Below are 27,027 nucleotides of genomic sequence, written 5' to 3'. Positions count from 1 at the left end.
CAGATCTGATCAGTCTCTGTCGCGGTGTATTCTCTTCTCGCGCTGTTCTTTTCCAGCTGCGTTGTTTAAATGTGATTTTTGTTTTGTGAGTTTTCTTTTCTGCATTTTCCCACTTTTCATTGTTTCTTATGGCAGGGTGTGTATGTGAATATGTGATGGCGCAAACCACAGGTGTTTCGGAGAGGAATGGTGGTGTATGTAGTTATGCAGTTAGGGTTGTGAGGAAAATGTTGATAAAGATAAAATATATGGTTCATATGAATGTTAGATAGTTCCTGATGGTTGCGTGAGTATGCGGTTGTGCTGGGTGTGGCAGACCCTTGTCTCCATGTGGCAGGTGGAGTGGGAGGAGATACGCTTTGATGGTTGAGAGTGTGGCAAGGAGCGTATGTGCTTGCAGGTGGCAGCTGTGAGGCCAGGGAGTGGCAGTTCCGGGCAGGTGGTGAATTGTGTACTTGATTGTTCTGATTGTTAGTTACGTGAATGTGGATACGCTTTCTTGGTTGTGAATGTTGTATAGGTTTTACGGATTTGCAGGAGTGTGTAATTTTGAGAGCCTCTTTTAATGCTTGGTTTGTGATACTTTGTTTGGTGTTCAATTGAAGAGAGGGAGATGTGTAGTATTGTACCTATCTATTTGCACTGGGTGCACACAGTGCTGCTAGTAGAATACAGCTATGTCATATGGAATGTGATGGGACCTGAGGGTTCCAAGAACTACAGTTGGGAACACAGGATGGGAGAACCTTACTGAAAGGATGTCATCTGTTTAGCTCCCTGCCCCTTTCTATATAACTAGCCCTGTAACTCTCTAACTTATAAATAAACGTACTCCTTTTACATATACTGGTCTCCTGTGCCTTACCTGAATCCAGATGTCTTCTTACCATCCCCGATACTACAGGAACCTTAAGTGCTCCAATAAACTCTGGCGGCATATTGGTGTGGGAAAAACCATCAGTGCCCTCACTCACACAACACTGACTGCAGATGCATGAAGTGAACAGCAAAACGGTATTATTCAGTGTTTTTTCTTTTACTGTGTGCTCGGAAATTCACGTTATTGCTTCCAAACACACAAACAGGCATGTGAAGTCATCTTGGAAATGCTGACACAAGGCTTTGTATGATTTCTTAACAGCTCCCTAGTGCAAAAGATGACTACGAACTTGTCATGGTTTGAACAGATTGGGGGGCAGGAACAACATCTTAAAAAAATACATTAAAATCCCAGCATATAAAAAATAAGAAATTAATAACTATGTACAGCAAAATTTAAAATGGAGCATATAACGGGAAAGAGAGTTCAGGGAACGTTTCTGGGACGATCCGCAGGTCTTGCAGTGAATGAATAGGTTGCAGAAGGGGCAGGTCTTGAGATTAATACAGACGGAGTTGTAAGAGACTGGGAAGCAGGAATGTACGTGGTAGGCTTCACGAATTGGGACAGGGGGCCTGTTGGTAAAGGAGAAGGAATGTAAAAGAGGGGGGATTTGCTCTCAGTCCTCTGAGAAGTGGTAGCTGCCATTGGTCTATCGTTCAACAGGGCGGCTTGCACCAAATTGTGGTTCAGATAATCCAGACGGCTGATTATCTCCTGCTGTTGCATCTGGATCGCACTTAGGAGACGGATCATTTCGGATTGCTCTGCAAGAGAAAGAAGACGTGTTATATATACACTTTAAGGTGATAAAAATCTCAGAGCAAAGCTTTCACCCGGGTTCACAAGAATGTATGCTGAAAAGATCATAAATGAAAAAGGTCACATACTCAAATATTGCCCAAGCGTGTTTATACTCAAAATGAAAGAATTAAGACATAATTCAACATGGCTTGCTAAGGGATTTTGAAACCTGTGGGCCCAAAACCCCACAGAAGTTGGAATAGTGCTTTGATGGGTAAGAGGGGCCAGACATTCAATTAAGAATATATCACACAGCACTGTATTTTTTAAATTGGGAGTTGCTGTGATAAAGCATTGTTCAACATGGGTTACTATAGCAAAATGAGGGTCAAGTCAATGAAACGTTTGGAAAACTCTGCTCCAAGGCTTAAAGAGACCAAACAGCATCAATGGTGAAAGTAGCAAGCCTCTGAAGGGGGATGTTCTTTGGAGAGCATGATTAGCACAGCTGGGATCGGAATGCATTCAAGGATGTTCCTTGCATTAGGACTGAGCAAGTACATGCCCCATGGTAGGATAGATAGATATAGATATATATATATATATATATATATATAATAGGTCACTGTGGATTAATTATAAACGTTATACCAGGGTGACAAAAGCAGAGCTGCGTTGACACTTCCGAACTTCCCAAAAGTGTTATTGCAGGCAATGAATAGTTAGGGGTCTGTCTAGAATGCACAGGACTACTCAAGGCTGTCATGACGCGTACGCCATGGAAACTGTGGAGGCAATGGAAGAGGGGCTGAACTAGTTCCGTGCTGTTAGCGGTCTAGTCTTTCCACGCATGCATGTTACGTCTGGACGCATTTAAATAAGTGTCCGACAAGTAAGCCGATGCGTTGCAACCCTGTTGTTCCCTTCGGGTTAACACGCTGTGTATCCTTTCCCTTCCTTGTTTATGCTCCCTTCCACCTGCTTTAGCTGTGTTTGCTCCCGCGTGCTTCAAGCCTTTTCTACCTCCGGCTCTGCACTTTCCCTTCCCGTGTTTCCCAAGCCTCCTCCTTCCTTCTTCTCGGTTCGGGAGATTCCTTCCTGCTTACCCTCCTCTGTTCTCCTTAGCAGCGCCCTGCTGCTCTCTGATCCTGACTCCTCTATAGTGCCCTGCTCCAATCCTCTAGTCATAGCTCTTTCCATCTGTTTCCAGAAGGGCTTGCTGGGAGTTGCAGTCCTACCTATATCGGCAAGCCTTCCAGCCAAGTTATCAACAGTGCTACCTACATCCCAGCACTCTAGGGTTTTTTAGCCACGCTTTTCGCTGGTTTTGGGGGCAGGCTCCCTGAGGGTCCCTTTGCCGCGCAGATAGCTAGAGGGCAAGGTGGCCTCCAGTGGAGCTTGTCCTAAACTCACAAAAAAAAGGCCGGACACAGTTTGGAGAGAAAGAAGAGCAATATCCACGGATAGTTCCTCTGAAGAAACCAGTACAGGTGAGGAGGAGGGGGCAAAGGAGGGCATTGATCAAGTGGAAACTTTACCCTATCATGAGAGATTGCAACGCCAAAATATGGCTAGTTTAGAACAGTACCAGGAATTGGTCAATGCCATACAAGGGATAACCGCTGAGCTCCAAACTATGAAGGCTGAAAACACGGCTCTCAAGGCTGACAATGCAGCCTTAAGGCAACAGGTGACTCAGAGAGAAGATGTTCGGGGTGACCTTCCGCCTATGCCGTTACCCTGTGGGAAGTATGATGGTAATCCCAAAAGAATTAAGGAATTCCTCGATGCATGTAGGGTTTACTTCACTTTCCGCCCTAAGATGTATGAGTTGGACGGGGCAAGGGTTGGCTTCCTCATTTCGAATTTTGGAGGTAACGCTCTAGCATGGGCTACCCCGTTGGGTTACTGAATCGGAACCCGTGTTGAATAACTACAACGCCTTTGTACAACAATTCCGAGAAAGATTCGAAAGGTCTGAAGCATTATACACCTCATATGAGAATATTCTGGACATCAAACAAGGTCTTTCTGATGTACAAACATATGCCTCAAACTTCCAGAAGATTGCTCTGGAGACCGGTTGGCCTGACTCTGCAAGCAAACACTCTTCAGAAGAGGATTACATGAAGATTTAAAGGACAAACTTTCCCGGATAGCCAGACCTTCTTCCTTCCAAGAGTTGGTAGCCCTAGCTCTGCAGATAGAATACCGGATGTCTCAACGACGGGCAGAAAGACCAAACCCAGCATGTCGTCAACCCCCTCCTCCTACCCACCTGTCTCTCAGGAGAGGTCTCCACAAACTGAAGAACCGATGCAAATAGGCACAGCCAGGGGTCCCTTGATTGCTGCAGAAAGAAAAAGACGAAAAGACCCGAGTTTGTGTATGTACTGCGGTTCTGAAAGGTATCTTCTGAGGGATTGTCCAGAGGTACCCCCTAGAAGATCGGGAAACAAAAAACTCCGACCCTGAACAGGGACACGGAAGGGGTTTCACTAGCTACTCCCTGTGTTACAAATCCACCCATAGCTATTGCTCCCTCACATCAGCTTATGGTCTTTAAGATAGTTCTGGAATGTACACCAAATCAAGCTGTTGAATGTCTCGCCATGCTTGACTGTGGTGCAGCCGGGAACTTCATGGACGATCTTTGGGCTAGTACACACGCCATTCCCAGAAGAGAAAAACCACAACCCATTCCCGTAGAGGGAGTGGATGGCACTCCACTGTCTTCAGGTCTTATCCGACAAGAAACCAAGGAAGTCAGGGTAAAGATGAAGACCCATCATGAAGCACTGGTGTTTGATCTGATAAAAGCAGCCCACTTCCCGGTTATATTAGGTATCCCTTGGTTAAGGAGGCACAATCCTGGCATTGATTGGAAGACCAAAACAGTAGAATTCCGATCAGACCTGTGCTTGCAGTCATGCCTATTAGAAGAAGGGCAACGATCCCATCACGGAAGTACAGTACCTATAAGAAGCATCAACTCCATCCCTATGGTTTATCAGGAGTTTATTGATGTCTTTAAGGATACTCAACCTAGGCCACTTCCACCACACCGAGCTGAAGATTGCAAGATTGACCTTGTGCCTGATGCTGTAGTTCCATTCGGGAGAATGTACCCCTTGTCCCTTCCGGAGAAGGAAGCATTAAGGGAATACCTAGCAATAAACCTACAGAACGGTTTGATACAAGAATCTACATCTTCGGCGGGAGCCTCCTTGTTCTTTATTCCAAAAAGAGGAACCAAAGAACTCAGACCTTGTATCGATTTTAGGGGTCTGAATAGTCAAACCATTAGAGACAGATACCCTATGCCTTTGATAAAAGAGATCATGGAAGCAGTACAAGGGGCAAAATGGTTCACTAAACTAGACCTTAGAGGAGCCTACCATCTTCTACGAATAAAAGAAGGGGAGGAATGGAACACCGCCTTTCGTACTCCCTTAGGTCATTATGAGTACAAGGTGATGCCCTTGGGGTTAGTTAATGCACCAGCCCAGTTTCAAAGATTCATGGACAAGGTGTTTAGTGATCTCTTGTTCAAATCGACCGTGGTCTATTTAGATGACATCTTGATTTACTCTGCCACCATAGAACAACATCGTATACATGTATGGGAGGTGTTTAAAAGACTCTGCGATAACCATTTGTTCGCCAAACCCGAAAAATGGCTTTTTGAAGTCTCCATGGTTCCGTATCTGGGCTTTATTCTGTCTGAAAACCGGATAGCGATGGATCCTAACAAGACTGCGGCCATCAACAATTGGACTGTGCCTAACTCAGTCAAAGACATCCAGAGGTTCCTGGGCCTGACAAATTTCTAATCGGAAGTTCATTACTGGATTCTCCAACATAGTCCTGCCCATCACGACCTTGCTTAAAAAAGGGACTAAATTCAACTGGACATCTGAAGCGGATACCGCCTTTCATCGGCTCAAACAAGCATTCACATCTGCACCAATCCTCAGTCAGCCAGATCAAACACTGCCCTTTATCGTGGAAGCAGATGCATCTCAAGGGGCGATCGGGGCAGCACTTCTACAACGGAAGGAAGACCAACTCGGACATCCCACAGCCTATTACTCTAGGACACTCACTTCCAGTGAAAAGAACTATTCAGTAATCGAACAGGATGTACAGTAATCATGGTAGTGGTTGACTCGTTCAGTAAATTGGCTCACTTTATCCCCCCCAAAGGCACGCCATCCGCAACAACCACAGCAGAGGTATTCTTGAAGAAGATTGTCCGTCTCCATGGACTACCATCCTCTGTAGTGTCTGATAGAGGAACACAATTCACCTCTAAGTTTTGGACAAACTTGTGTAAACAATTACATATTCAGAGGGCGTTATCATCAGGGTTTCACCCAGAAACAAACGGACAAACCGAACGTCTGAATGCAACACTTGAACAGTATCTGAGATGTTATTGCAATCAGACACAAGACAATTGGTATCATCTCTTATCCGTGGCAGAATTTTCTTACAATAACACCAAACATTCTGCTATAGGGATAAGTCCCTTTAGGTGTACCTATGGATACGACCCTAGACATATACCATTCTCCACAGTTCAGTCCACCAATGTGCCTACTATTGACCAAGTATTGGACACATTGAAACACACTCACAAGATTGCTCAAGAAACTTTATCAGCCAGTCATCAGACGTATAAAAGATGGGCTGACAAGAACAGAAGACCTAATCCAAATTGGAGAACCAGTGATACATTTTGGCTCTCCACTAGATATCTACCCAGAAGAATACATACAGGCAAATTCACTCCTAGATATATAGGTCATTTTTCCATAGAACAACAAATCAATCCTGTGGCCTTTAGATTGAATCTCCCACACTCCCTATGACGAATACACCCAGTATTCCATACCTCCCTCCTGAAGGATTACAAACCAGATCCTTATTCAAGACCGATTAAAAGAAAGATTCCCAGTTTGATCGACACCCAAGAGTTTGAGGTATCCCGCATCCTAGATTCTCGATACAAGCACGGAGTCCTGCAATACCTCATACTATGGAAGGGTTATCCTTGGACGGAAAGGTCATAGGAACCAGCCAGGAACTTACACGCTTCCAGACTCCTGCGCTTATTCCACAGACACCATCCAGGGAAGCCAGGAGGAGGACCTTGGCGACGGGGTTATACTGTCATGACGCGTTCGCCATGGAAACTGTGGAGGCAATGGAAGAGGGGCTGAACTAGTTCCGTGCTGTTAGCGGTCTAGTCTTTCCACGCACGCACGTTACGTCTGGACGCATTTAAATAAGCATCAGACAAGTAAGCCGATGCGTTGCAACCCTGTTGTTCCCTTCGGGTTAACATGCTGTGTATCCGTTCCCTTCCTTGTTTATACTCCCTTTCACCTGCTTTAGCTGTGTTTGCTCCCACGCGCTTCAAGCCTTGTCTACCTCCGGCTCGGCACTTTCCCTTCCGGTGTTTCCCGAGCCTCCTCCCTCCTTCTGCTCGGTTCGGGAGATTCCTTCCTGCTTACCCTCCTCCCGGAGTCTCGTCCCCGTTCTCCTTAGCAGCGCCCTGCTGCTCTCTGATCCTGACTCCTCTATAGTGCCCTGCTCCAATCCTCTAGTAATAGCTCTTTCCATCTGTTTCCAGAAGGGCTTTCTGGTAGTTGCAGTCCTACCTACATCGGCAAGCCTTCCAGCCAAGTTATCAACAGTGCTACCTACATCCCAGCACTCCAGGGTTTTTTAGCCACGCTTTTCCCTGATTTTGGGGGCAGGCTCCCTGAGGGTTCCTTTGCCGGGCAGATAGCTAGAGGGCAAGGTGGCCTCCAGTGGAGCTCGTCCTAAACTCACAAAAAAAAGGCCGGACACAGTTTGGAGAGAAAGAAGGGCAATATACACGGATAGTTCCTCTGAAGAAACCAGTACAGGTGAGGAGAAGGAGGAAGGGGCAAAGGAGGGCATTGATCAAGTGGAAACTTTACCCTATCATGAGAAAGGCACACACCTACTAGCTTTCATACTGGTGATGAGGCTGTAAGTAGCAATATCACAATCATAACATCTTGATTTTATATAGTGCTTGCTCACACTACTCAACATTTCTTAGGACTGCAAATAATGGGTGCCACCTTTACCAATTGAACTGGGAAGCAAGTGTATTGATCATATTATTTTTGGTCGAATCACTGAATCCCGATTTTCCTCTGCTCTAGTATACTCCCCAGAAAATATAGGTGGTGAGCTGGGGTAAGGCAATATGTGTGGCTAGTCCTGGGGCAGTTGGTGCATGCAGGGGGTCACACCCAACTTTCTATCAAAAAAGATCTGAGCAAAATAATGCGAAAAAAAATGATTCAACCAAGAAATTAAAAATGATCAATACACATACAACCTTTACCTATATTCAATTAAACAACCATGTAAGGATGAACGGCTCAGTGGGCCCAACAGGATTCAAACCTGGGACCTGCAGGATCACCACAGATCACAGCAACAAGCACTTAATACGCAGATCAGCCTGTCTCTATGTGCTGGACCTATTCAATTACGTTAGGACAACTGATAGAGCGCCTTACATAAGAAAAAGGGAGAGAGAGGTACCCAGATCGGGACTGATGGACCACAAGGCACAAGGAAAACATCCAAACATTGAGGAAACCGTGGTGGTTGTAATTGCGGGACACCAAAATATACTTGAGGGGAAGATATAGCCCACCGAGGACCCACTATTCTGCACACAACATAAGAGGGGCAAGTGTAGCACACCAGAAGACACGACAGGGGAAGGGATACGTGCAACAGTCAATCAAAACAGACAGTGTAGGATAAAGCACTGCCACTAACCAACCGTACTAAAACAAATCATGCTTCTGCATTCAAATATCAAACTCCAAACTAAACACAACTCTAACTCTACAGCACAACACACTGCATGCACTTCACTACACCAAAACAACGAAACAAACCACACATAGGCATGCACAACAGCACATGACGGCTACCAACCGAAAAACACACCTACGCTCAGCATAGTGTCAAACGAACTGAAGCTGCCAACAGCACATCACAGCTCTCTTGCTAATTTTTCCTGCCGAGTCCTGCTACCCTCTAGCTTTACAGAACCACCAGAGCGCCAAGAAACCATGCAAGTGGGGACAGTGTGCGGAATAAAAACCTTTAGAATACCAACCTTTTCTAGAACACTGTAGAATTGCATTTACTGCATTTGCAAACTGTACTGTTCTTCCCATTTTTATACAATCTGTTCTATCGTTGGAGACCTCCTCTCTGTGCATATATTTGACTCTGCTTTTTATTGAACTTCCTTATTTTATGTGGGTTTCTACAAAACTATTTAATCCCAGCTGTATGAGTGGGGCTGCACAAGTTGTGCTACATTTTGTAAGGCAGGCATGGTAATCAGAAGCACGACAGACAAGGAGTATAATCTAAGGGTGTTTATTAAACAGTTCAAGGGTGAGAAAAACACCTAATCCTAGCCTAAATCTAAGATGGAAGCAAGCTGCAACCATCAAAATACAGAAAACACAATCCTTGTGGTGTTGTGCCAAAACAAAATCTATTGCCAAATCCATACTCTATATAACAAAAGGGTGTGGGACAATGATATCTGGAACAAAAGAGTGTAATACAAACTAGAATGTCCAAAGGGGTTTTGATAGTCCAGGACTGCTGAACTAGTGTACTCCCTTCCCGACATTACATCACGGGGCAAGCCGGAATGCGGGATTCACTTTCCCTTGCTTTCATTTAGCATCTCTCCATCGGGTTCATCTCTCTCTCTCTCTCCCTCTCTTGTACAAGGATTTTGCTTGCACCTTCGTATGACCACTGGTATTCGCAGTCTTTCAAATTATCTTACTTTCAATCGAACAATTTCACTCTGGATGCAGAGCCTTTCGAGAAGGTAATATTCTATTACCGGACCACTCCGTTATTCTTAGCATATTTCAGTCTTAAACACATTTGCAATGTTGCAGGCTTCCCTCACGGTTTTCTATGACACATGCAGCTTCTGCATTCATCGTTCTGGTTACAGTGTATTTTCGCTTGCGATTTCATGAAACCCTGCGAGCCTCAAGCGCTTTGGTATCTTTCACTCGATAATGCCAGCCGGTCTCATAGTTCACTCACCGGTAGCGCTCAAAACCATTCGTCCAGCATTTCCTGAAATGATGCCTCTAACTAACTTGTGTAACCTCTTTAATACCCCTTTATCTGGATGGATTATCATGGCAACCTTCTCATAGTACTTATTTAGGGCTTTTTTTTTTTAATAACACGTTTTATTATTTTCCCAATAACAATATACAACATACAAAATACAAGCCCTTTCCCCCCCACACACTCACCCCTGTCCCTCCCGCTGCTCTGTTCGGACTATATAGTTAGTTTTGTCGCTTCTTGCGTCCACAATTGTGTGGTCAAACATTGCATCATTGTGCGCACCACATTTATTCCCATCTGTTTCAGCCCATTGTCTCTCAGTTCATTACCTCCTCCCATTTCCCCCATATCTTGGCAGCTTTAGCTGGGCATCCCCATGCAGCGTAAATTCTATGTTCTTTCGCTACACAGACGTCCATTTCGGCAGCCCACTGGGCCAGGGTCGGAGCATCCGGGGCGCCCCATTTTTGCGCAATGTCTCTCTTAATTAAACCCAGAGCATTAGATAAAAAGGTTCTTTCCCACTTGTTCAGATCATTTTCATCCGGGTCCCCTAGCAGCAGTTTCGCAGGTACCAATGCTATTGTGGGTCCCAGAATCCCCCCCGCCCCCCGACAGTCTACGACAGCACTGCGTCCAGAAGGTTTGTAACTGAGGATCTTCCCAGATCAAATGGAAGAAGGTGCCCTCCTCTTCCGGGCATCTCAAACAGTTGGGGTCCGAGGCTCGTCCCTATCCGAACAGGGCAACACGAGGATAATAGACTCGGTGTAGTATCTTAAGTTGCACCAGTCTGATTTTGGAGTCTATAGCAATCTCACTGGGTGCATGAGCACCTGGATCCAGTCCTCCGGTTCCATGGGGCCCGCTAGATGGGTTTCAGTGAGGAGGGCCACGTCAGGGGAACGTCTATTCAGGAATTGGACTACAAGGCGTCGTTTAATGCTTGATCCCATGCCATTGACATTCCATGTGAGGAACATCAGGGATTTAAGGCCTCTGCAGTTGTTGGTGGGTTTTGTTCGTCCATTATATGGTCAGTGGTATTCTGTTTTGAGGAATTTGTTCTGACAGGTGTGGTGTCATGTGAGGTGATTGTTTGGTGTGTTTGCCATCTGAAAACAGCGCTCAGTCGGGGCAGAAGTGATTGGACCCGGACATAGGTGTTTGTCGGTCTTGTGAGTGGCGGTAAAACTAACATAGCTACCCTCTTAATGTACCCATAAACAACTCCCCTTGCCCCCACCCTGTAGTCCACCACAACCTGAAGTATCGTTCGCCCGAACCTTCTGGCGCTGGGGAACTGGCGCTACAGCGTTGGTTAACTAAATAAACTCTTCTTTCTAACTCAGTCGTCTCCAGTACTTACTGTCTCGTATAGTTGCCAGGGGGGTTCGTTAGCCAGCTTGGCCGCCAATGTCGAAGTGCAGTGGCAGCTACGGTGTTGGTGAGGCCATGCCAGGCGGCATGGTGATCTGCCCAAGCTCAGCTAGTAAGTAGCTGCCATGCCTCGTTAACTTCTGGTGTATGACTGTCCTCGTTATTCTGCGTTTTGAGTCTCAGCCCATTTCCATGCCTCCTGCGGATCAGTGAAGTGGACGGTGATGCCCTGGTGTTGTATCCTGAGGTGGGCCGGGTGACAGCAGCCCATTCTTCACGTTCATTGATTGTAGCCTCCTTTTAAGGTTTTCAAATGGCTTTCTGGCTTGTTGAACCTCCCGAGTGTAGTCCGGGTAAAAGATCTTGCTGCCGTTGTACGTGATCAACCCCTTTGTTCGGGCCATCTGCAGTATTGCATCACGATCACGGCAATTCAGTAGCTTGGCTATAACCGTTCTTGGGGACGATCCAGGGATCGTCTGCCCGCTGGGATCCTGTGCGCCCGCTCAATGGTGAAGAACTTTGAGAGAATCTTAGGTGCAAACGGGTCAGGCAGCCATTGTTCCAAGAAGAGCTCCATACTGGGTCCCTCTGAATTTTCTGGAAGGCCCAGTATGCGTATGTTACTTATGCGCTATTGGCCTTTGCTCTCGTCCACACATGCTTCCAGCATTTTAAGGCGTGTTAGCGCCTGTGATAGTTGCTGTCGTACCCTGCAGAGTCCGTCCTCCACACCGGACACTCGATTCACCAACTCTACCGTGCGGGGCAAGTGTTTTTGAAGATCATGGTGGAGAAAGGACACCTCCGCCGAGATGCCGTCCATCTTTTTCTCCATCGAGGAGCAGGAGTTGGCGATGGCTGCCATCACGTCCTTCAATGTCAGGGAGTCCTCTGGTGGTGTCGAGGTCTGTGGTGTTCCTGTATCCGAAGGTGTGGCAGAGGAGCTCGTGGCATACTGGTCCGGAGTGCTCTGTGTTGTGGTCTTCTTGCTTTTGTCCTTACCCATCTCTGCCTCCGGTGGTGTACCCAGTCCGGCACGACAAGTCGAGACAAGGGGGCACAGGATGTGTGACTTCTTCGTCTCCGGGCCACCCACAGGTTCGAGTATCTCAGTGGACCTTTCACAGTGGTTAGATGCCCAGCGTCGGTTACCTTATGGGGGTGCTGTCCCAGGGCAGTTATGGGTCTTCCGGACCCTCCACTGATGAGCGCCGGGGGGGGGAGAAAAACCCCCAGCTGTCTGTATCTTGTCCGGTCACAATGTCATCCGCAGTGTCATCCCCTGATGGAATGAGGGCAGTGGTGACCCGGGGTGCCCCGTGCCTCCCCGCCACCGGGACACCCAGGTGTTGTCATGATCTCTGCTTCCAAAAGGTCAGGGTTTTCCCAACTCCCTTGGAAGCAGATCCATAACCCAGGTTCCGAGTGCCAACCAGTCCCAATTGGGACCTTTTGGACCCAGTCCTGGCGCCAGTGGCACCAGGCTCATAAATATGCCCAGTCCCAGCGCTGGAAGCGCCGGGCTCATAATGCTTGGGTGGACTTACCTGCAGCAGACCATGCTGCTTACTTGCCTGCCAGTTGAGCCTCTGATCCTCTTCTGTTTGGAACTACTTTTCCTGTTGGGTGGGGCAGGAGCCACTCCCTAGATTCAGAACACTGGAACTCTTCTGGAAAGCAGGAACTCTTTTCTTACCTAGGCGTGGCTGTGGAAGGAGACACCTAAGCACTACAGGAGGCTATTTAAACCACACCCGATGGATGAATCTTGCTTTGCGTTATTCTGCATCCTCTGCAGCAGAACGCTCATCGTGTCTTCTGCATCTGATCCTGGGCCTAAGGAAAAAGGCTTACCATCCTGAATCCAGTCTTCAGCAACACCTATAAAGACAAGAAAGAACAGGTTAGCATTACGGTCTTCAGTGACAGCTCTTCACTTACCTGGTCCATCGGCTGTCACCAACGCCTCGCGCTGCATTCCGGCATCTGAAAGACAAAGGCTTACCTACTCTTCGTGCGCTCCGGAGGTCTTCACACTGCATTCCGGCATCTGAAAGACAAAAGCTTACCAACTCTTCGCACGCTCCGGAGGCCTTCGGCGCTGCATCCCGCATCTGAAAGACAAAACAAGGTGCGTTTAAAGACATTGGGGAACTTTAATACTCACGTGCCATTACTCCTTTCCACATCTAACCCAGTGGGTATTCCGGCACCCTGCAGCCGCTCCGAACTTGTACCTGCAAAATAAAAAGACAGTTAGAGCGCATCGTGAAGCAGGCAACAAGCCCTTACTTACGTGCTTCCAGGCGCTTCTATTCATCACACGGGCTCCAACTTCAGCCCGTCATCCGCCATCGCCGGAACCCTGCAAAACAAGAAACATCATTACTAAAGACTTTAACGCCATTAGAATTACTCGAAACTTACCGTTCGTGCAGTAAACGACGGACAGCAGTCCTCTGAAGTCAAGAGGCCTGCTCCCCTTATCCAGTGAAGAAACTGGTTACAGCACCCTGCCCCGAGGCAGATGGAGAGCACGGCGTTCACTTACCTAAGGTGAGAGCGTTAACCTTTGGGGTTCTACAGGAGAAGAGAAAGGGAAGAAGAGAGAGACATTCAATAACCCAGTTCCTTAATCCCATATTTTCTATCTGCAGACATCTTACCCTTCAAGTCAGACATACAGTGCACAGAGGTCCAGCCCAAAGAGCCAGCCGTGTGTTACACATCACCTTTGCAGATACGGTATCCGCCCAGTCAAGACCGGCGCCTCTACGGGAATCAGGTGAGCGTTACAGGTGTGCTCCGAGAGGTCCCCGCTGGGCATATCAGATACAGGTTGTCCTATTCTCCTGGCGGCCCTGGGGTGTCATCTTCCAGTCCCAGGTATCCTTATCACCTTTATGGTGTCAGTGGGTCTCACTGGGGGGGGGGGGGTATGTCCTCGCCAGTGGCTGGTCGCAGAGTTACTATCCTCCTTCTAGTGTCTTTTGGGTATGTTGGAGGGGAGGCAGGCAAGCACTCTGGCGGGGCACCAGCTGCAGCATGTAGGCACAACACTGTGGTGCAGGTCTGTCACAGTGGTTGGTCAGTGCACCAATCGGGCGGTCCGGTTGCTGGTCAGGGTGGCCCACCGCCGCTTCTGTGTTGAGGTGGAGTATAGAAGCTCCTTTGAACATCCAGGGGGGCCCCCCCAGGAGCAGGCCGAAGTAGCGCCTTCCCACAGGGCTGCAGGGGCCCAGGTCAACCCCTCGGCAGGTCCGCTTCTCGCCTTTGCAGATTTGTTCCAGGAGTCTTGTGGGTCCTGCGGTTGCCAACGGTGTCCCCGCGGGACCGGGCTTCCGGAAGAGATACCAAGTGCAGCGGTGTCAGTTTACATGCGTGCCCTTTTCCGGCGATTCTATGAGGTGGGGGCACTACTCTGTAAGATCCCCCCGATCGCCGCCTTTCAGTGCTGTGGAAAGTGTTTAGTCCATCTCTGAGCATGGTAGTGGGTACTCAGTGACCGACCTGTATGTCTTACAGGAATAGAGTCAGCATTGTTTTGAGGGAGGGGGGGTTTATTTCGAGTCCCCTCCGGGAGGGGTTCAGCCTGTTATTGGAGTCCTGCCCCTCCAGGATTCGCTCTGTGCGCCTCTGCACCCGTCACAAGCCAATCTAGGGGCCTATTCTGTTGTAGCACGTACCTGCACACCGGCGCTCTGTTAGTCTCGGCGGCTGGGAGCACCGTCACCTCCTCGCCGGCCAATTGGCGGATGCTGGTTGGCGATCCGGCCCGGCAGTTACCCTGGTTTCGGGCACAATCTGGTGCGGTCACCGTCCTCTCAGGGGGAGGCTGGATTCTCCGGTGTGGGAGCCGACAAAGCTGAGGCACAGCTTGGGGACGTCACTCTGTCCCCTCCTCGAGTCCCGGCACGATTCAGTAGCGTGCCCAAGGACCTCGGGACAGCTGCGCCGACTGTTCGGCGTTGCAGGCAGGCTTCGTTTCACAGTAGGTCTTCCCAGTGTACGGGGCGGGCTTTCCCTCGAGCAGTTTCCCATCTGGACGCTCGGCGGCGAGGTTCCCGCGGTCCCCTCTGCTCAGTAGTCTGATGTCCGGGATCTTTCCTTGTCTCCTCTCACTGCCATTTGTGTTGTGTGCGCCGGGTTTGTCCGCGTCCGTGGTCGGAGAGGTTTGCACTGCCACGGTCCTGCAGCCAGTCGGAGAGGTGGGATCTCTGAGTTGCTGCGGTCTAGGTACACCGCAGGAGACCCGGCTTGTGGGGACTGCTTCCCGTCCCCCAGCAGTGCGGTTCAGAGCCGGATCACAGCCGCCACAGTTGCACCAGCCCGGGTTTCACCTCGGGTGGCTCCTCTCAGTCATATCCCACGGTGGGGAGCCCTCGACCAGTCACCGCCTTCTCCGGCGGCCATCTTGTGAGGATCTGTCCTTGCGGCCGCATAGGATTCTGTTCGGCAAATAATTGCGGAGGGGATGAGATTGCAGTTATGTGCCTTCGGTCAGGGCAACAGGAGGCAAACACATTACTGTGTGCCAACATTCGTCTCAAATCATACTGCCAGCCAGGATATTTTTCTAGGATTTCATCGGCGGCCAACGGAGCACACAAGGCTCACGTCCTCCGCTATCGCATGCTGCTTATTTAGGGCTTTTAATCACTAAAGATATTTACTCCACTATTAACCAAAATACTAATCTTCTAATTGATAAAGTTACAGAAATGACTTCAAAATGGTCTCCTCTCTTCCTATCCTGGTGGGGACATCTTTATACTATTAAAATGATGATCAGTCCTATAGTTCTATATACATTATCCATGATTCCTACTGCTACCTCCTTTTTCTTAAAACGTGATTCCCTTTTTCGTAAATTCATATGCAACCACAAAGTACTGCATATTGCCATTAATAAATTAAGACTCCCCAAAGCCTCAGGAGGAGTCAAATTCCCTAATTTTCAACTATATCACAAAGCTTTTGTTCTAAAACAACTAGCTATTTTCAAATTGTATGAATATATCTTAGATAGCGCGCCTCCCTGGGTTAATATTGAAGCTAGTCTTATTTCTCCACTTTCCCTCTAATAACTTCATCATGGCCTAACATTACTTCCTTCCCATCATTACATTTCCTTAAAATTATCTGGCATAAGCTTCCATCTAATTCCTTCACTAGAATCAATCCTGATCTTTTTCTTTGGTTCAATCATCAAAATTCTACCAAGTCCAACCTCACTACTATCTATAGATGGTACTCAGCTGGCATCAAATGTGTTAAACAACTATATCATAACTCCAAATTAATTCCCTTTTCACAGATATGGTCACAATTCAAAGTCCCTTCTTCAGATCTTCCCTTTCACGCTTCCCTCATCAAATCTATCACTAAATTCATGGCCACTTTTAACCAAAAATGTCCCTCCCCATTCTTGAACTTCTTGATTAGCAATCCTTCAACTAATGCTTCCAAACTATATGCTTTTCTAAATGATCCTCATTCTCCCAACTCACTTAATATTAATACGGTCAGACAATGGGAAATCGATTGGTATCTACAACCGTCCCAGGACTAATGGACTAAGATATGGAAAATCTGTCACTCAACTTCAATTGCCGCCAATGTTGCCCAAACCCAGTTTTTCATTTTTTATTGTGCTTTTCTCACTCCACTACACATTGCCAAAGCTGTAGACATTGTATCTAATAATTGCTGGTCATGTAATGAACTTAACAGACTTTATTCACTGAATCTTCAAGTGTAAACATCTGCATGCTTTTTGGTCTTCGATTTGGTCTTGTTTACAAATAATTTTTCAATTAATAGAACCCCTAACTCTTGCCAATCTAATGGTTGGATCTACTGTTAATCCAGCTATTAGTCAAATTGACTCCCCAGCTCTGTTTAATTTGTTCATACGTATTGCTTTTCAAAATATTGTTTATAATTGGAAAAATTCAACCAATTTATCATACAATATGTGGTGGAAATCCATTTGCTCCATTCATCGAATAGAAAAATGGCATGCTTTTCCTTTTGATGTTATGCAGAAGTTTAATAAAAAATGTAATACTTTTGTTCAATATCTTAATTCTCATGATTAATAATGTTATCAGCATTCAGATGTTTTATCCTCATCCTCTCCTTTTGTTTCCGCCATGTCCCTGTGTCTTTGTCCTTCCCTGTCAATGTCATTTATCATACATTATCAATAAGATTTTATTCCTAACTTAGATAACATGTTCCTGATCAACTGTCTTATTCGGTTTTGTGATTTCTCAAATATCTGTTCTTCAATAATGCTTTACCGGATTTCTGTACACCATTTTGTTTTTCGTTAAACTAATACAAATCTTTAAACGACAGAAACCACACCCATAGTATGTTGCTATCGGGTATTTGTGATGCAGAGTTGTTTTCCAATTTTGTTAATAAGTACACAAGCCAAGTTTCTATTCATAAAGAAGACGTTCTATATCCCAATTACTCCACAATATTTATGTGTGTCGGTTGAGTGCTGCGACTGAAGCTTGAACACATTACTATCGCTGTCCGCCAATGGCAGTTGCCTGCATTTAAATACAATGCTTTTGTTGTGTTCATTGTTGGTAATATTGGGTTAGCATTCTGGGATTGTGCACTCAGCATGAGAGGGTGGGAAAGAGATTGGGTTACGGGTTATAAAGTATTGTGGCAAATTTTGTGCACAGAACACTAAAAGAAGGGTGGTACAGAACATGGTGTATTACAATTAGAGATGAAGAATACCGGTATCAGACTGGGTAAAGGCATCACTGACTACAACCTTGTTGAGTTGGAAAGTGCTTATCAAGTAAGTTAAAATCAGAAAAGTGTCTGCCTACCTGAAAATGTTTGGTGGTAAGTTAAGTTTACTCTCTTACAAGAACTGTATTGGGTGGTGCTACCCAAAACTAAATTTGATAGAACCTTGCTAGAACCTGGTGGGTGGCGGGTAGGAGTTTTTACTAGATACCATACTCCTCCTTCCTTAAGTGCCACAGATGTTCTCACTCTCTTCCACTTCAGCAACTGCTATAGATATGCTATGTTATATTTTAAAGTCACTATAAGTGAAGTTACCTTAACATTTGTGAGCATGTATGTCCCCAACACGGATAACCCAAAGTATTTACATCTGTTGCAACTAATGTCATATTTCTTGAAACCCACATAACATGGGCTGGGGACTTCACTACAATCCTTGACACCTCCTTTGACAGAACTTGCTCCAAGGAAAAAATAGATTGCTTTTTGGTCCTGAATGAATTGTGCCTTGCTGCAAGTGCAAGCACTATTTCACCTTGCACATCATCATATGAAAGTTTCTTTAAAGGAAGTGAAAACTAAATTGTCTTAAATTGGAGCGTCCTCCTGTTGATTTAAATTGCTATTACTGATATTGCCTTGGACATGAAGAATGATCCAACATACAATCTTATTTTGAGCTCAACAATGGTTCTGTCACACTGACTTTCACATTATGGTAACATTGAAGGTGAACATTGGGGGAGTTTGTACAAGTTCTGAAAATGGGGTTGGCTATTATTAAATCACCAGAGGCAATCAGACAACTACATGCATTTAAATCCAGACTAAACCCACTCAGCCTACCAGCAGCCAAAAAGGTTATGTTTTCACGCAAATATAAAGAGAAAATACAAGGAGTATGCCTCAAGGTTGAACCTCGGCTTAATTAGAAGAGATGGATTAGGACGGCAATACAAGCTGCATCAAAAATACTCTGCACATATTCCAAAGATACAGAGTTTTTCAAGAATTAGTTTTCTCAATGACAATCCAGAGAAAGGAAATGGCAATTGGAAGTTAAAAGGTTTGTTACAAATCATTGCCACCATATGACCGATGCCCCATAAAAGGTTCTTATACACGTAGACCAGGCTGACTAAGTCCTTGGCCCTCAACCTCCACTACCTAATCCGTTTACTGACCCAACCAGGCTGCTGAAAAAGCTTTTGACTCGCTAATGGGAAATAATGACAGACAGACAGACAGACCCACCAGGATACATGTACTAGAGTATGCACTAACTGCCTATCTTCAGAGATTGAAAGATACTGATGGGTACAGGATGAAGTCACCTTTCTGACTATCAACATTTCCAGGTGCCCCTCTGTGAGAAACCTGAAGGTGACTCACCCGCTAGTCCCCGGGGATCTGTCATCCAGGTGGCCAGGACACAGCCATTGCTTTTGGATCTAGTTCCCGGGGGTGGACTAGTGCGGGAAGTTCATCTAGATGAGGGGTCTTTGAGGAGTGGAAGTGGGACACCGGATGGTGAGACGTGGTATCCCCTTCCCTGTAACACCTGTTCCCCATCCTACCAAGTATGAAGGTATGATACCTAGGAACTCAACCACCCCCCCTTTCCCGACACAAACACTTTCGCACAGACAGCTCACCGTGAGCGACAACGGACTAACACCAGAGCCGTTTAACTGACATGTCCCAATACAATGGTCAGGCAATTACTGATCATTACACACACTTAACTTCTATCATACTTCCCCACACGGATAAAAGGTGGAGCACGAAAGCACACTCTGAGCGAGGCAAAACATATGAGGAAACAGCAGTTCCAAGATGGCAGTTTAATACGAGGAGAAAGACGGCGAGACCAGAGAGGGTTGCAAGGAGGGAAGTGCCCTGACCTTTAAAGACCGTTACTTTCGTGAACCTTGGAAAGTAAGAAACCTAAGACCAGGAACTAAAGCTGATCACTCAGGGCTCTCCAGTGTCGATAACCAAGGCGGGGAGGAGCGAATGCTGCTTGTGGTACTGTCCTTGGCTCCTACAACAAAGCAGTGTCAGAAAAGACAGTACAGCTGGTGAGTCGGAGAAACTGATACCAAACCAGCCTATGGGATGAATCAAGGTTGCAAGCGGCAACATTGTATGAAGATATCTAAGAGAACAGTGTGTGAGACGTATGTGACAAGCAACACAAATGTAATTGGAAACCAAAAGAGTGACTGAACTTTGGGAGGCCAATAAAAGATACCGTAGACAGAGTGGTCCATCGCCACGTGGGTACTCAACTGATGCCAAGTGTGATAAAAAGGGTATCTTGCGATCAAAGTGGTCCAGGACAGGTTAAGCTAAACCCTGTGCACATTCAAAAGTCTTCAATGGTTTAATGATTACTGCAATTGGTACGAGCCCGGCTGAGGGAGACTTATCGGGAAATTGAAAGATCTGAGCCCGGCTGAGGGGGATCATTATTATTATTTATTCAGATTTATAGAGCGCACGTCAGCCCGGAGGCATCGTGGCGCTTGTTACAGACAATATCTTAGTTACATAGGATACAGTAATTACATAAAATACAGAATTTACAGTGGATATGTATACATTAGCAATGCAGTATATTTACATGGATTCCTGAGAGTTTCACGGATATTTCGCAAGGAATGAGGTTTTCAGTTTCCTGCGAAAAGTGGGGAGTGCGTTTTCCGCTCTATCGTCAGCAGGGAGAGCGTTCCAGGTCTTGGCTGCAATGTAGGGGAAACTTAGACCTCCGGCTTTGGCTCTTTTGATGCGTGGGATGCAGATTAGGTTGGAGTATTGCGTCCTGGTGGGACGGGAGGAGGAGGGTTTGAGGATGGTTTCTGATAGATAGGACGGGGCGGAGAGAGAGAGGCATTTGTGAGTGAGGGTGAGGATTTTGAGAGTGATCCGTTCTTTGACCGGGAGCCATTGGGCTGAGTGCCTGGCCTGGGTGATATGCTCTCTTCTTGGGATACTAAGAGCGGCCCGGAGAGCATTGTTCTGGGTGATTTGTAGTCTGTTTATGTTTTTGGCTGATGTGCCTGCTAGGAGTGCATTGCAGTAGTCCAGTTTGGCTCCAATGGTTGCCCTTGCTATAGAGAGGCAATTTGGTTTAGAGAGGTAGGGCTTGATGGCGTTTATGAGTTTGGTGGTGTGTGCGGATGCGGATGTGATTGCGCTGACTTGTCTAGTCATGGATAGTGAGGAGTCAAGGTATACTCCCAGAGTCTTTACGGCTGTGGAAACAGGGATGATGGAGTTGTCAATGGAGAAGTTGGCGTACAGTTTGTCAAGTTTGTCTAGGGTGTTCTGTTGACCTAATATCATGATTTCCGTTTTGTCACCATTGAGGCAGAGGCCATTGACAGCCATCCAGGCCTTGATGACGGAGTAGATTGTGTGGAGTGCCTTGGCGTCTTTGTTGTATGATCCTGAAAGGGGTAGAAGTACTTGTGTGTCGTCCGCGTAGTTTGTGTATGTGATGCCGTATGAGTCAAGTTTGTCAAAGAGGGGCTTGGTGAACAAGTTGTAGAGTGTGGGTGCAGTGCAAGATCCTTGAGGGACCCCGCAGTGGATTGTCGTGGGAGTGGCGTTGGCGATGTCTGAGAAGACTTTCATGGCTCTTCCCTCGAGGAAGGAAGTGATCCAGAGGGCTGCTTCTTTGGAGAAGTTGGCTGAGTGTGTGAGGTGTGAAGTGAGAGTCTTGTGATCAACCAGATCAAACGCGGCTGAGAGATCTAAAAGGAGCAAAAGAGCAGGCTTGCCTTTGTCCATGATTTGGGTGATCTGATTCTTCAGATCTACCAGGGCTGTTTCCGTGCCATGTCCTTTCCGGAAGCCTGATTGCCTAGTCCCGAGGATGGAATGGGTTTCCAGAAAGTGTTGGATTTGGCAGTGTGCAGCCTTGTCCAGTAGTTTCAGCAGAAATGGCACCGTGGTTATGGGTCTGTAGTTGTTTGGTTGTAATGGGTCGAGAGTGGGTTTTTTTAAAAGAGGCCGGACCCAGGCCTCTTTGAGGTTGGCTGGGATGATGCCTGTTTTAAAAGACGTGTTGATGAATGCCGTGAAGAGCGGCGCAAAGCAGTCTGCGCAGTCTTTGACAAGTTTTGGTGGGCAAATGTCTCCTTTACAGGGGGAGGGTTTGAGATTTTTTAGTAGGTTAATAACTTCTGATTCAGTGACGTCTCTGAAGGAGAAGACGGGTATGGTGGGCTTGGGCGAGGTGGGTGTGGTGCTGGTGGGTTTAGTTTCAGTCTGTTGGGGAAGTGCTTTGCAGTGGTCTTTGATTTTTTTTTGGAGAAGGTCAATTTTGTGTAGCATGGCAGTTTGAATGCTGGTACACCAAGCTTCGTCTTTGATTATTTTGTCCGGTGTATTAGGGGGGGAGATAAGCTCATTAAAGATGGCGAAGATCTCTTTGGAGTGTGATTTGGCATTGGAGATACGCGTGGATCCAACGTTGAACTTTTGTTTTTTAAAGGGATCTAAGCCTGACTGAAGGAGATCCCGGGTGAACACCCAAAATGTATACTTGTAAAAGGAAAATAACTTTTGCATCTTGTTTTTTGTACATCAGGCCCTCTGAATCAAGACACTTTTTAAGAAGTAAAGAGACTTGGACACAGACGGTCCTGATGCTGGTAATGGAACTGTATACTCGTGCCGCAGAAGCCAGAGTGTGTGCTTTGCTCAAGTGAACCGCCTTGCCCCATGGTCAAAACGTGGGGAAGGGAGGTCAACGACCCGAACATCCTGACATATAATTTTGTAAACACTTCTTTTTCATCAACACTACCCCACACTATCTGTAAATTAGCGGTAAGGATTGGCAATAGGTTTTTTTGTATAGGCCCTTTTATTTTGACAGGATTCCACTACGACTACATTATTATTATTTGGTGGTCGTAGCTTGCTCCCATCTGTAGATTTAGGTTTAGATAGGTGTTTATCACACCCATGCGAAATTTCAATAAACACCCTTGTGTCCGTCTAACTGTTGATACCATGCCTTCCTTACATCGTTTATTGTATCTATTGTATCTGGTGATGCCAGAAACCAAGATTTAACATTGATCTGCCATGCAAAACTTGCCCTTTTTACAATTTTGTTAAATTAATTTCTGCAAAAGTATGTATTCTTTGTGGAAAGGGTTCGGTTCTGCTGTTGTCTGTAGTCACTGTAGAGTGGAGCCTGGTTCTAGGACCCAGGAGGTGCCATTCTCTTTTACTAGCCCTACAGACATGACATAAAAGAAGTTATCTGAAATCCTGCGCCGAAGCCCATGGGAAATGGTGCATTTATACACATGTCTGGGTTTCCTTTGAGCCTTTTATCATCTGTGGACCTTCATACCTTGAAAATTCAGAGTTTAATACCACTCACTCTGCAAGATCTGTTGAGTAAAGAGTATTTCATTCAGCATCTCGCCGTTGGACACTATTATAAACTACAATGGAGTGACAGCAGGGTTCTGGTACAACTTATTACCTGCATCACACATTTGGGATTACTGGATTTTCTTCACAGCCATAAATCATATGGTCTGTGATCCCCAATTCAGATTTGGGAAACCATTGCAATCAATAGTCTATAAACTGAGTGCAATTATTTAACTATCTTACCTTTTTAGATTAAGTTTATACTGGTGTAAAGTAAAACTGTGTGAAGATGGAAAACTCAAGTGTTTTCATGTAGTTGAACACAGCTGGCACCCCTCAACGCAGTTCAAATTTATTTCAAACATGTATGCCATTGAAGGTGACAAAGGACCTAGTAAGATGCTTGAAGCACTCAATGTTGTTGTTGAAGTTATTTAAATACCAACAGCTTTTCAGCAACCTGCTCTACATATTGCTTTATGCCTTGTTAAAGCTTCTCCATGTGAAGAAAGCATGTTGGTACAAACGCTCTCAAGGTAGCACTGGGATTTAATTTTCATAAGGATCTGTGTATCTTTTACTTACTTAGATGATGGGTGAACATAAGGCACAGTTTCCTCTCTTGCACCTACAAGGTCAGAAAAGTTGTGACCCCCCAACTTCCTATTATTGAAGCAAATCAATTATTTAACAAAAGAGAAGCTCTTCTCTAGGGTGTGCTGGACAATAGACCCGTTTAAAAGTTTGGCCTAAGCGTGCATTCAAGAAATATTTCTGGGGGCGCTGCTGAGCAGCTAGCAAGATGGATGCCCGATTGTGACCTCTGGTCTGGCATCAACCTGTTTAAAAAATAATCCTATATCGTGCCAGACTCCAGCAAAGCCTGTAACCGTGCCGGCTCCAGAGGGTGCTGGGTAGGTGGCCACTCAATCCCACGTTGATCTGTGGAGTAGAGGCGGGGGAGCAGGCCGCCAATGCTGTTTGTAGCGCTGGTGTGACGCCCAGGACTACTGGAACCCTGTATCTACAATCATATGGTCCTGTGGAGACTGCGAGCTGGGCCGGCAAGGTGTGGAAGAGCCGACCGCCTCGGAAGTGGTGGCAATGTGAGCTGTTCTCATCTGCTATCCCGAAGCTGAGAGGGACCAGAGGGATTGTGGTTGGCTACCCAGGCCGGCGGCTTTAGCCGGGGCAGGGCCGACCCACGAGCCCGCTTCTTAGTCCAGCGGTGGGCGAAGAGTACCAGGAACCCGCCTACTTAGTGGGTGTCGGTGGTGTGCAGGAGCAGCCCCCTTCCTGCCATGGGCACCCAGACAGATGGCACCCGAGCAGAGCGGCGGCTCCTGTGGTGCTGGAAGGCTCAAAGGCCAGTGCACATGCTTGGCGCAGGTTTGTCTGGGCCCGACTTGGATAGCAGTGAGCAGCGGCACAGTGGAGGAAAAGCGTCTGCCAGGCAGGGAGGCGATCTGCCCCCAGAGCACAGAGGGCTGACCAGCTGAATTGGAGCTGGTGATTGTCAGTGAGGTACAGCCCTGAATGACAGTCTGGCAGTGTTGTCCCACACCATACATTTGTTGGGCTTAAGTGACACTAAACAAGTGAGGATGAAGGCATCCACAGCGCAGGGGTGAGTGATTTGACATCAGGTGCGGACCTGGTCTGCCGTGCCTCGCTTACATCCTTAAAGAGCCCGGTCAATCAGACCTAACAGGTTGTTACTGTGACACAGTAAGCAGTGTGTGAGGAGGGGGCCAAGCAAGAGCCTGCGCAACAACATTTATTACACCTCGGTCCTGCTCTGCCGGAGGGTTCGAGGCGGTAGTTCCGGGTCAGGACCCATTGGTCTCCTGGCTGAAGGTGGTTCCTGAGTAGGCTATTGAAGTTACTGAGCCGGGAAGTGGTTAGGCAGATAAGGGTCGGACGGCACAGTAGCCCCAACCGTGCCGAGCATCGCAACACCACAAGTGTTGCCCTAAGGACCGAGAGTGGAGTGGTGTGGCCCATGGCACTCAAAGTTAGGGGAAGCAACATAACAAGGGGGCTGGCCAGAAGCGGACCCCATGGACTCTTTCACCAACACCCCTGCGAGGACCCTTATTGCTGATGCTCCGGAGCAAGACAGTGGCCCAAGTGCAATGCCCATTAACTCCTGGGATGACCAGTTGTTGGCAGCAATGCAGAACGGTTTCATGTCAGTCAACGTTAAACTGGACGATATAGTGGCAACTATCAGTTCATTCAAATCTGAACTGGACAAGGAAAGTGGTCGTATTAACAAAGCCAAAATCAGGATTGTGTACGTCGAAGACAGGGTGGGCCAGCATGATCGTGCTATCGGTGACATGAAAACCGAATTGGCCACAATCTGTGTACAATGAGACGATCTGGAATCGTGATCCCGGCAAAACAATTTGTGCATAGTCTGCAACCCGGAGGCAGCTAATAAGGGGCCTATGGAACCATTTGTTGCGGTCTTGCTGCAGACTGATTGGGACGACAACCGTTTCTGCCCACTTCCTGGTTGAGCGCGCCCATCGCACCCTGGCCCCGCTGCCCAGACTGGGAGCCCCGCCACACACACCAAAACTGCTTAACTACTGGGATAGGGATCTCATCCTGAAAATGTCCAGAGAGCAAGGGACGCTGTGATATGAAGCTAATAATCTACACATCTACCCTGACTTTGCTGCTGGAGTCCAGGCCCTGCGCAGATCATATGACCCAGTTAAGAGGCTACTGCGAGCCCGCCAAATTCCATATGGTCTCATGTTCCCTGCTAAGTTGCGAATCCAGTATGGAGGCGGGCACACTTTTTTGAGACTCCTGGTGACGCTACCGCATATGTCGAGGCACCAATCCCGCTTCCACCAAGAGAGTGCAAGAATAATAATCCTGTCCAGAATCCGCCTGCTGAGGGTGCTCAGATTGAGGTGGGGGATTGACTGGACATGCCGTTGGCTGGGCCCATGAGCTTGCTGACAAAGCAGTGAGGCGTACAGCACTCATGGGCTGAAGTCACAATACCGGACCATACACTTAATGTGAGTTGCCCTGACTGATATTAATCGGAATCAATGATGGGGCACATCATTTGTATTTCGACCTGCACCCTGCCGTTGCTACAGGAGCGCCTGAACTCAGAAACAAAGGGATACACAGTCGGGAGGCAAAGCATGAACAACTGGACAGGGAATATAGAAGCCTTTTCATTACTATTGCCGGGACTCTGAGTCGCATCTGAGACATCACACCTGTTCACAGTGCTTCCCAGGAGGGTCCCACTTAAGAGATGGGGCTATATCATCAAGTTGGGGGAGATGGTGGGTGAGGGGAGATGGGGTTGGTTGAAGGGGGGCAGTTGGGGAGATGCAAGAGGGAGGGGAGCTGGAAGCGGGGCAGGATGTGGGTGGAGAGGGAGTTGTGGATGTTCGGTTATAAAAGCTGGCAGACATGTTCTATCTTGACTGAGGATTGTACCAAGACATTATATGCAAGATGGCATGGGGGGGTATGGCTCATGGTCTTGACGGTAAATGGGGGATTCGCTCAAGCGAATCACCTGGAACATTTGTCGCCTCAATAATCCTGTTAAAGCCAGGAGAGCATGAGCGTATATGGACCCTGATCGGTCCAAGATTGCGTTTCTGCATGAAACGCGC

At 47.0% G+C, this 27,027-nt stretch overlaps 1 protein-coding gene across 5 annotated transcripts in view; it reads right to left on the bottom strand.

Moving 5' to 3' along the window:
• Positions 1-1,017: 1,017 nt before the first annotated feature.
• The window catches only part of LOC138527192 (uncharacterized), a 536,606-nt gene continuing 510,596 nt past the window's right edge, over positions 1,018-27,027 (bottom strand). For all 5 annotated transcript variants that reach the window (XM_069638300.1, XM_069638302.1, XM_069638299.1 and 2 more), the window contains one exon: positions 1,018-1,647. In XM_069638300.1, coding sequence (XP_069494401.1) covers positions 1,307-1,647 — 341 coding nt within the window. In that variant the 3' untranslated portion in view covers positions 1,018-1,306. The remainder of the gene's footprint in view (positions 1,648-27,027) is intronic.

Source organism: Ambystoma mexicanum, chromosome 1q (assembly GCF_040938575.1).
Source record: "Ambystoma mexicanum isolate Mex_15411 chromosome 1q, UKY_AmexF1_1, whole genome shotgun sequence".
In the NCBI taxonomy this organism is placed as follows: domain Eukaryota; kingdom Metazoa; phylum Chordata; class Amphibia; order Caudata; family Ambystomatidae; genus Ambystoma; species Ambystoma mexicanum.
The sequence above is the reverse complement of the archived record's forward strand: the minus strand, read 5'-3'. Positions and strand labels throughout refer to the sequence as shown.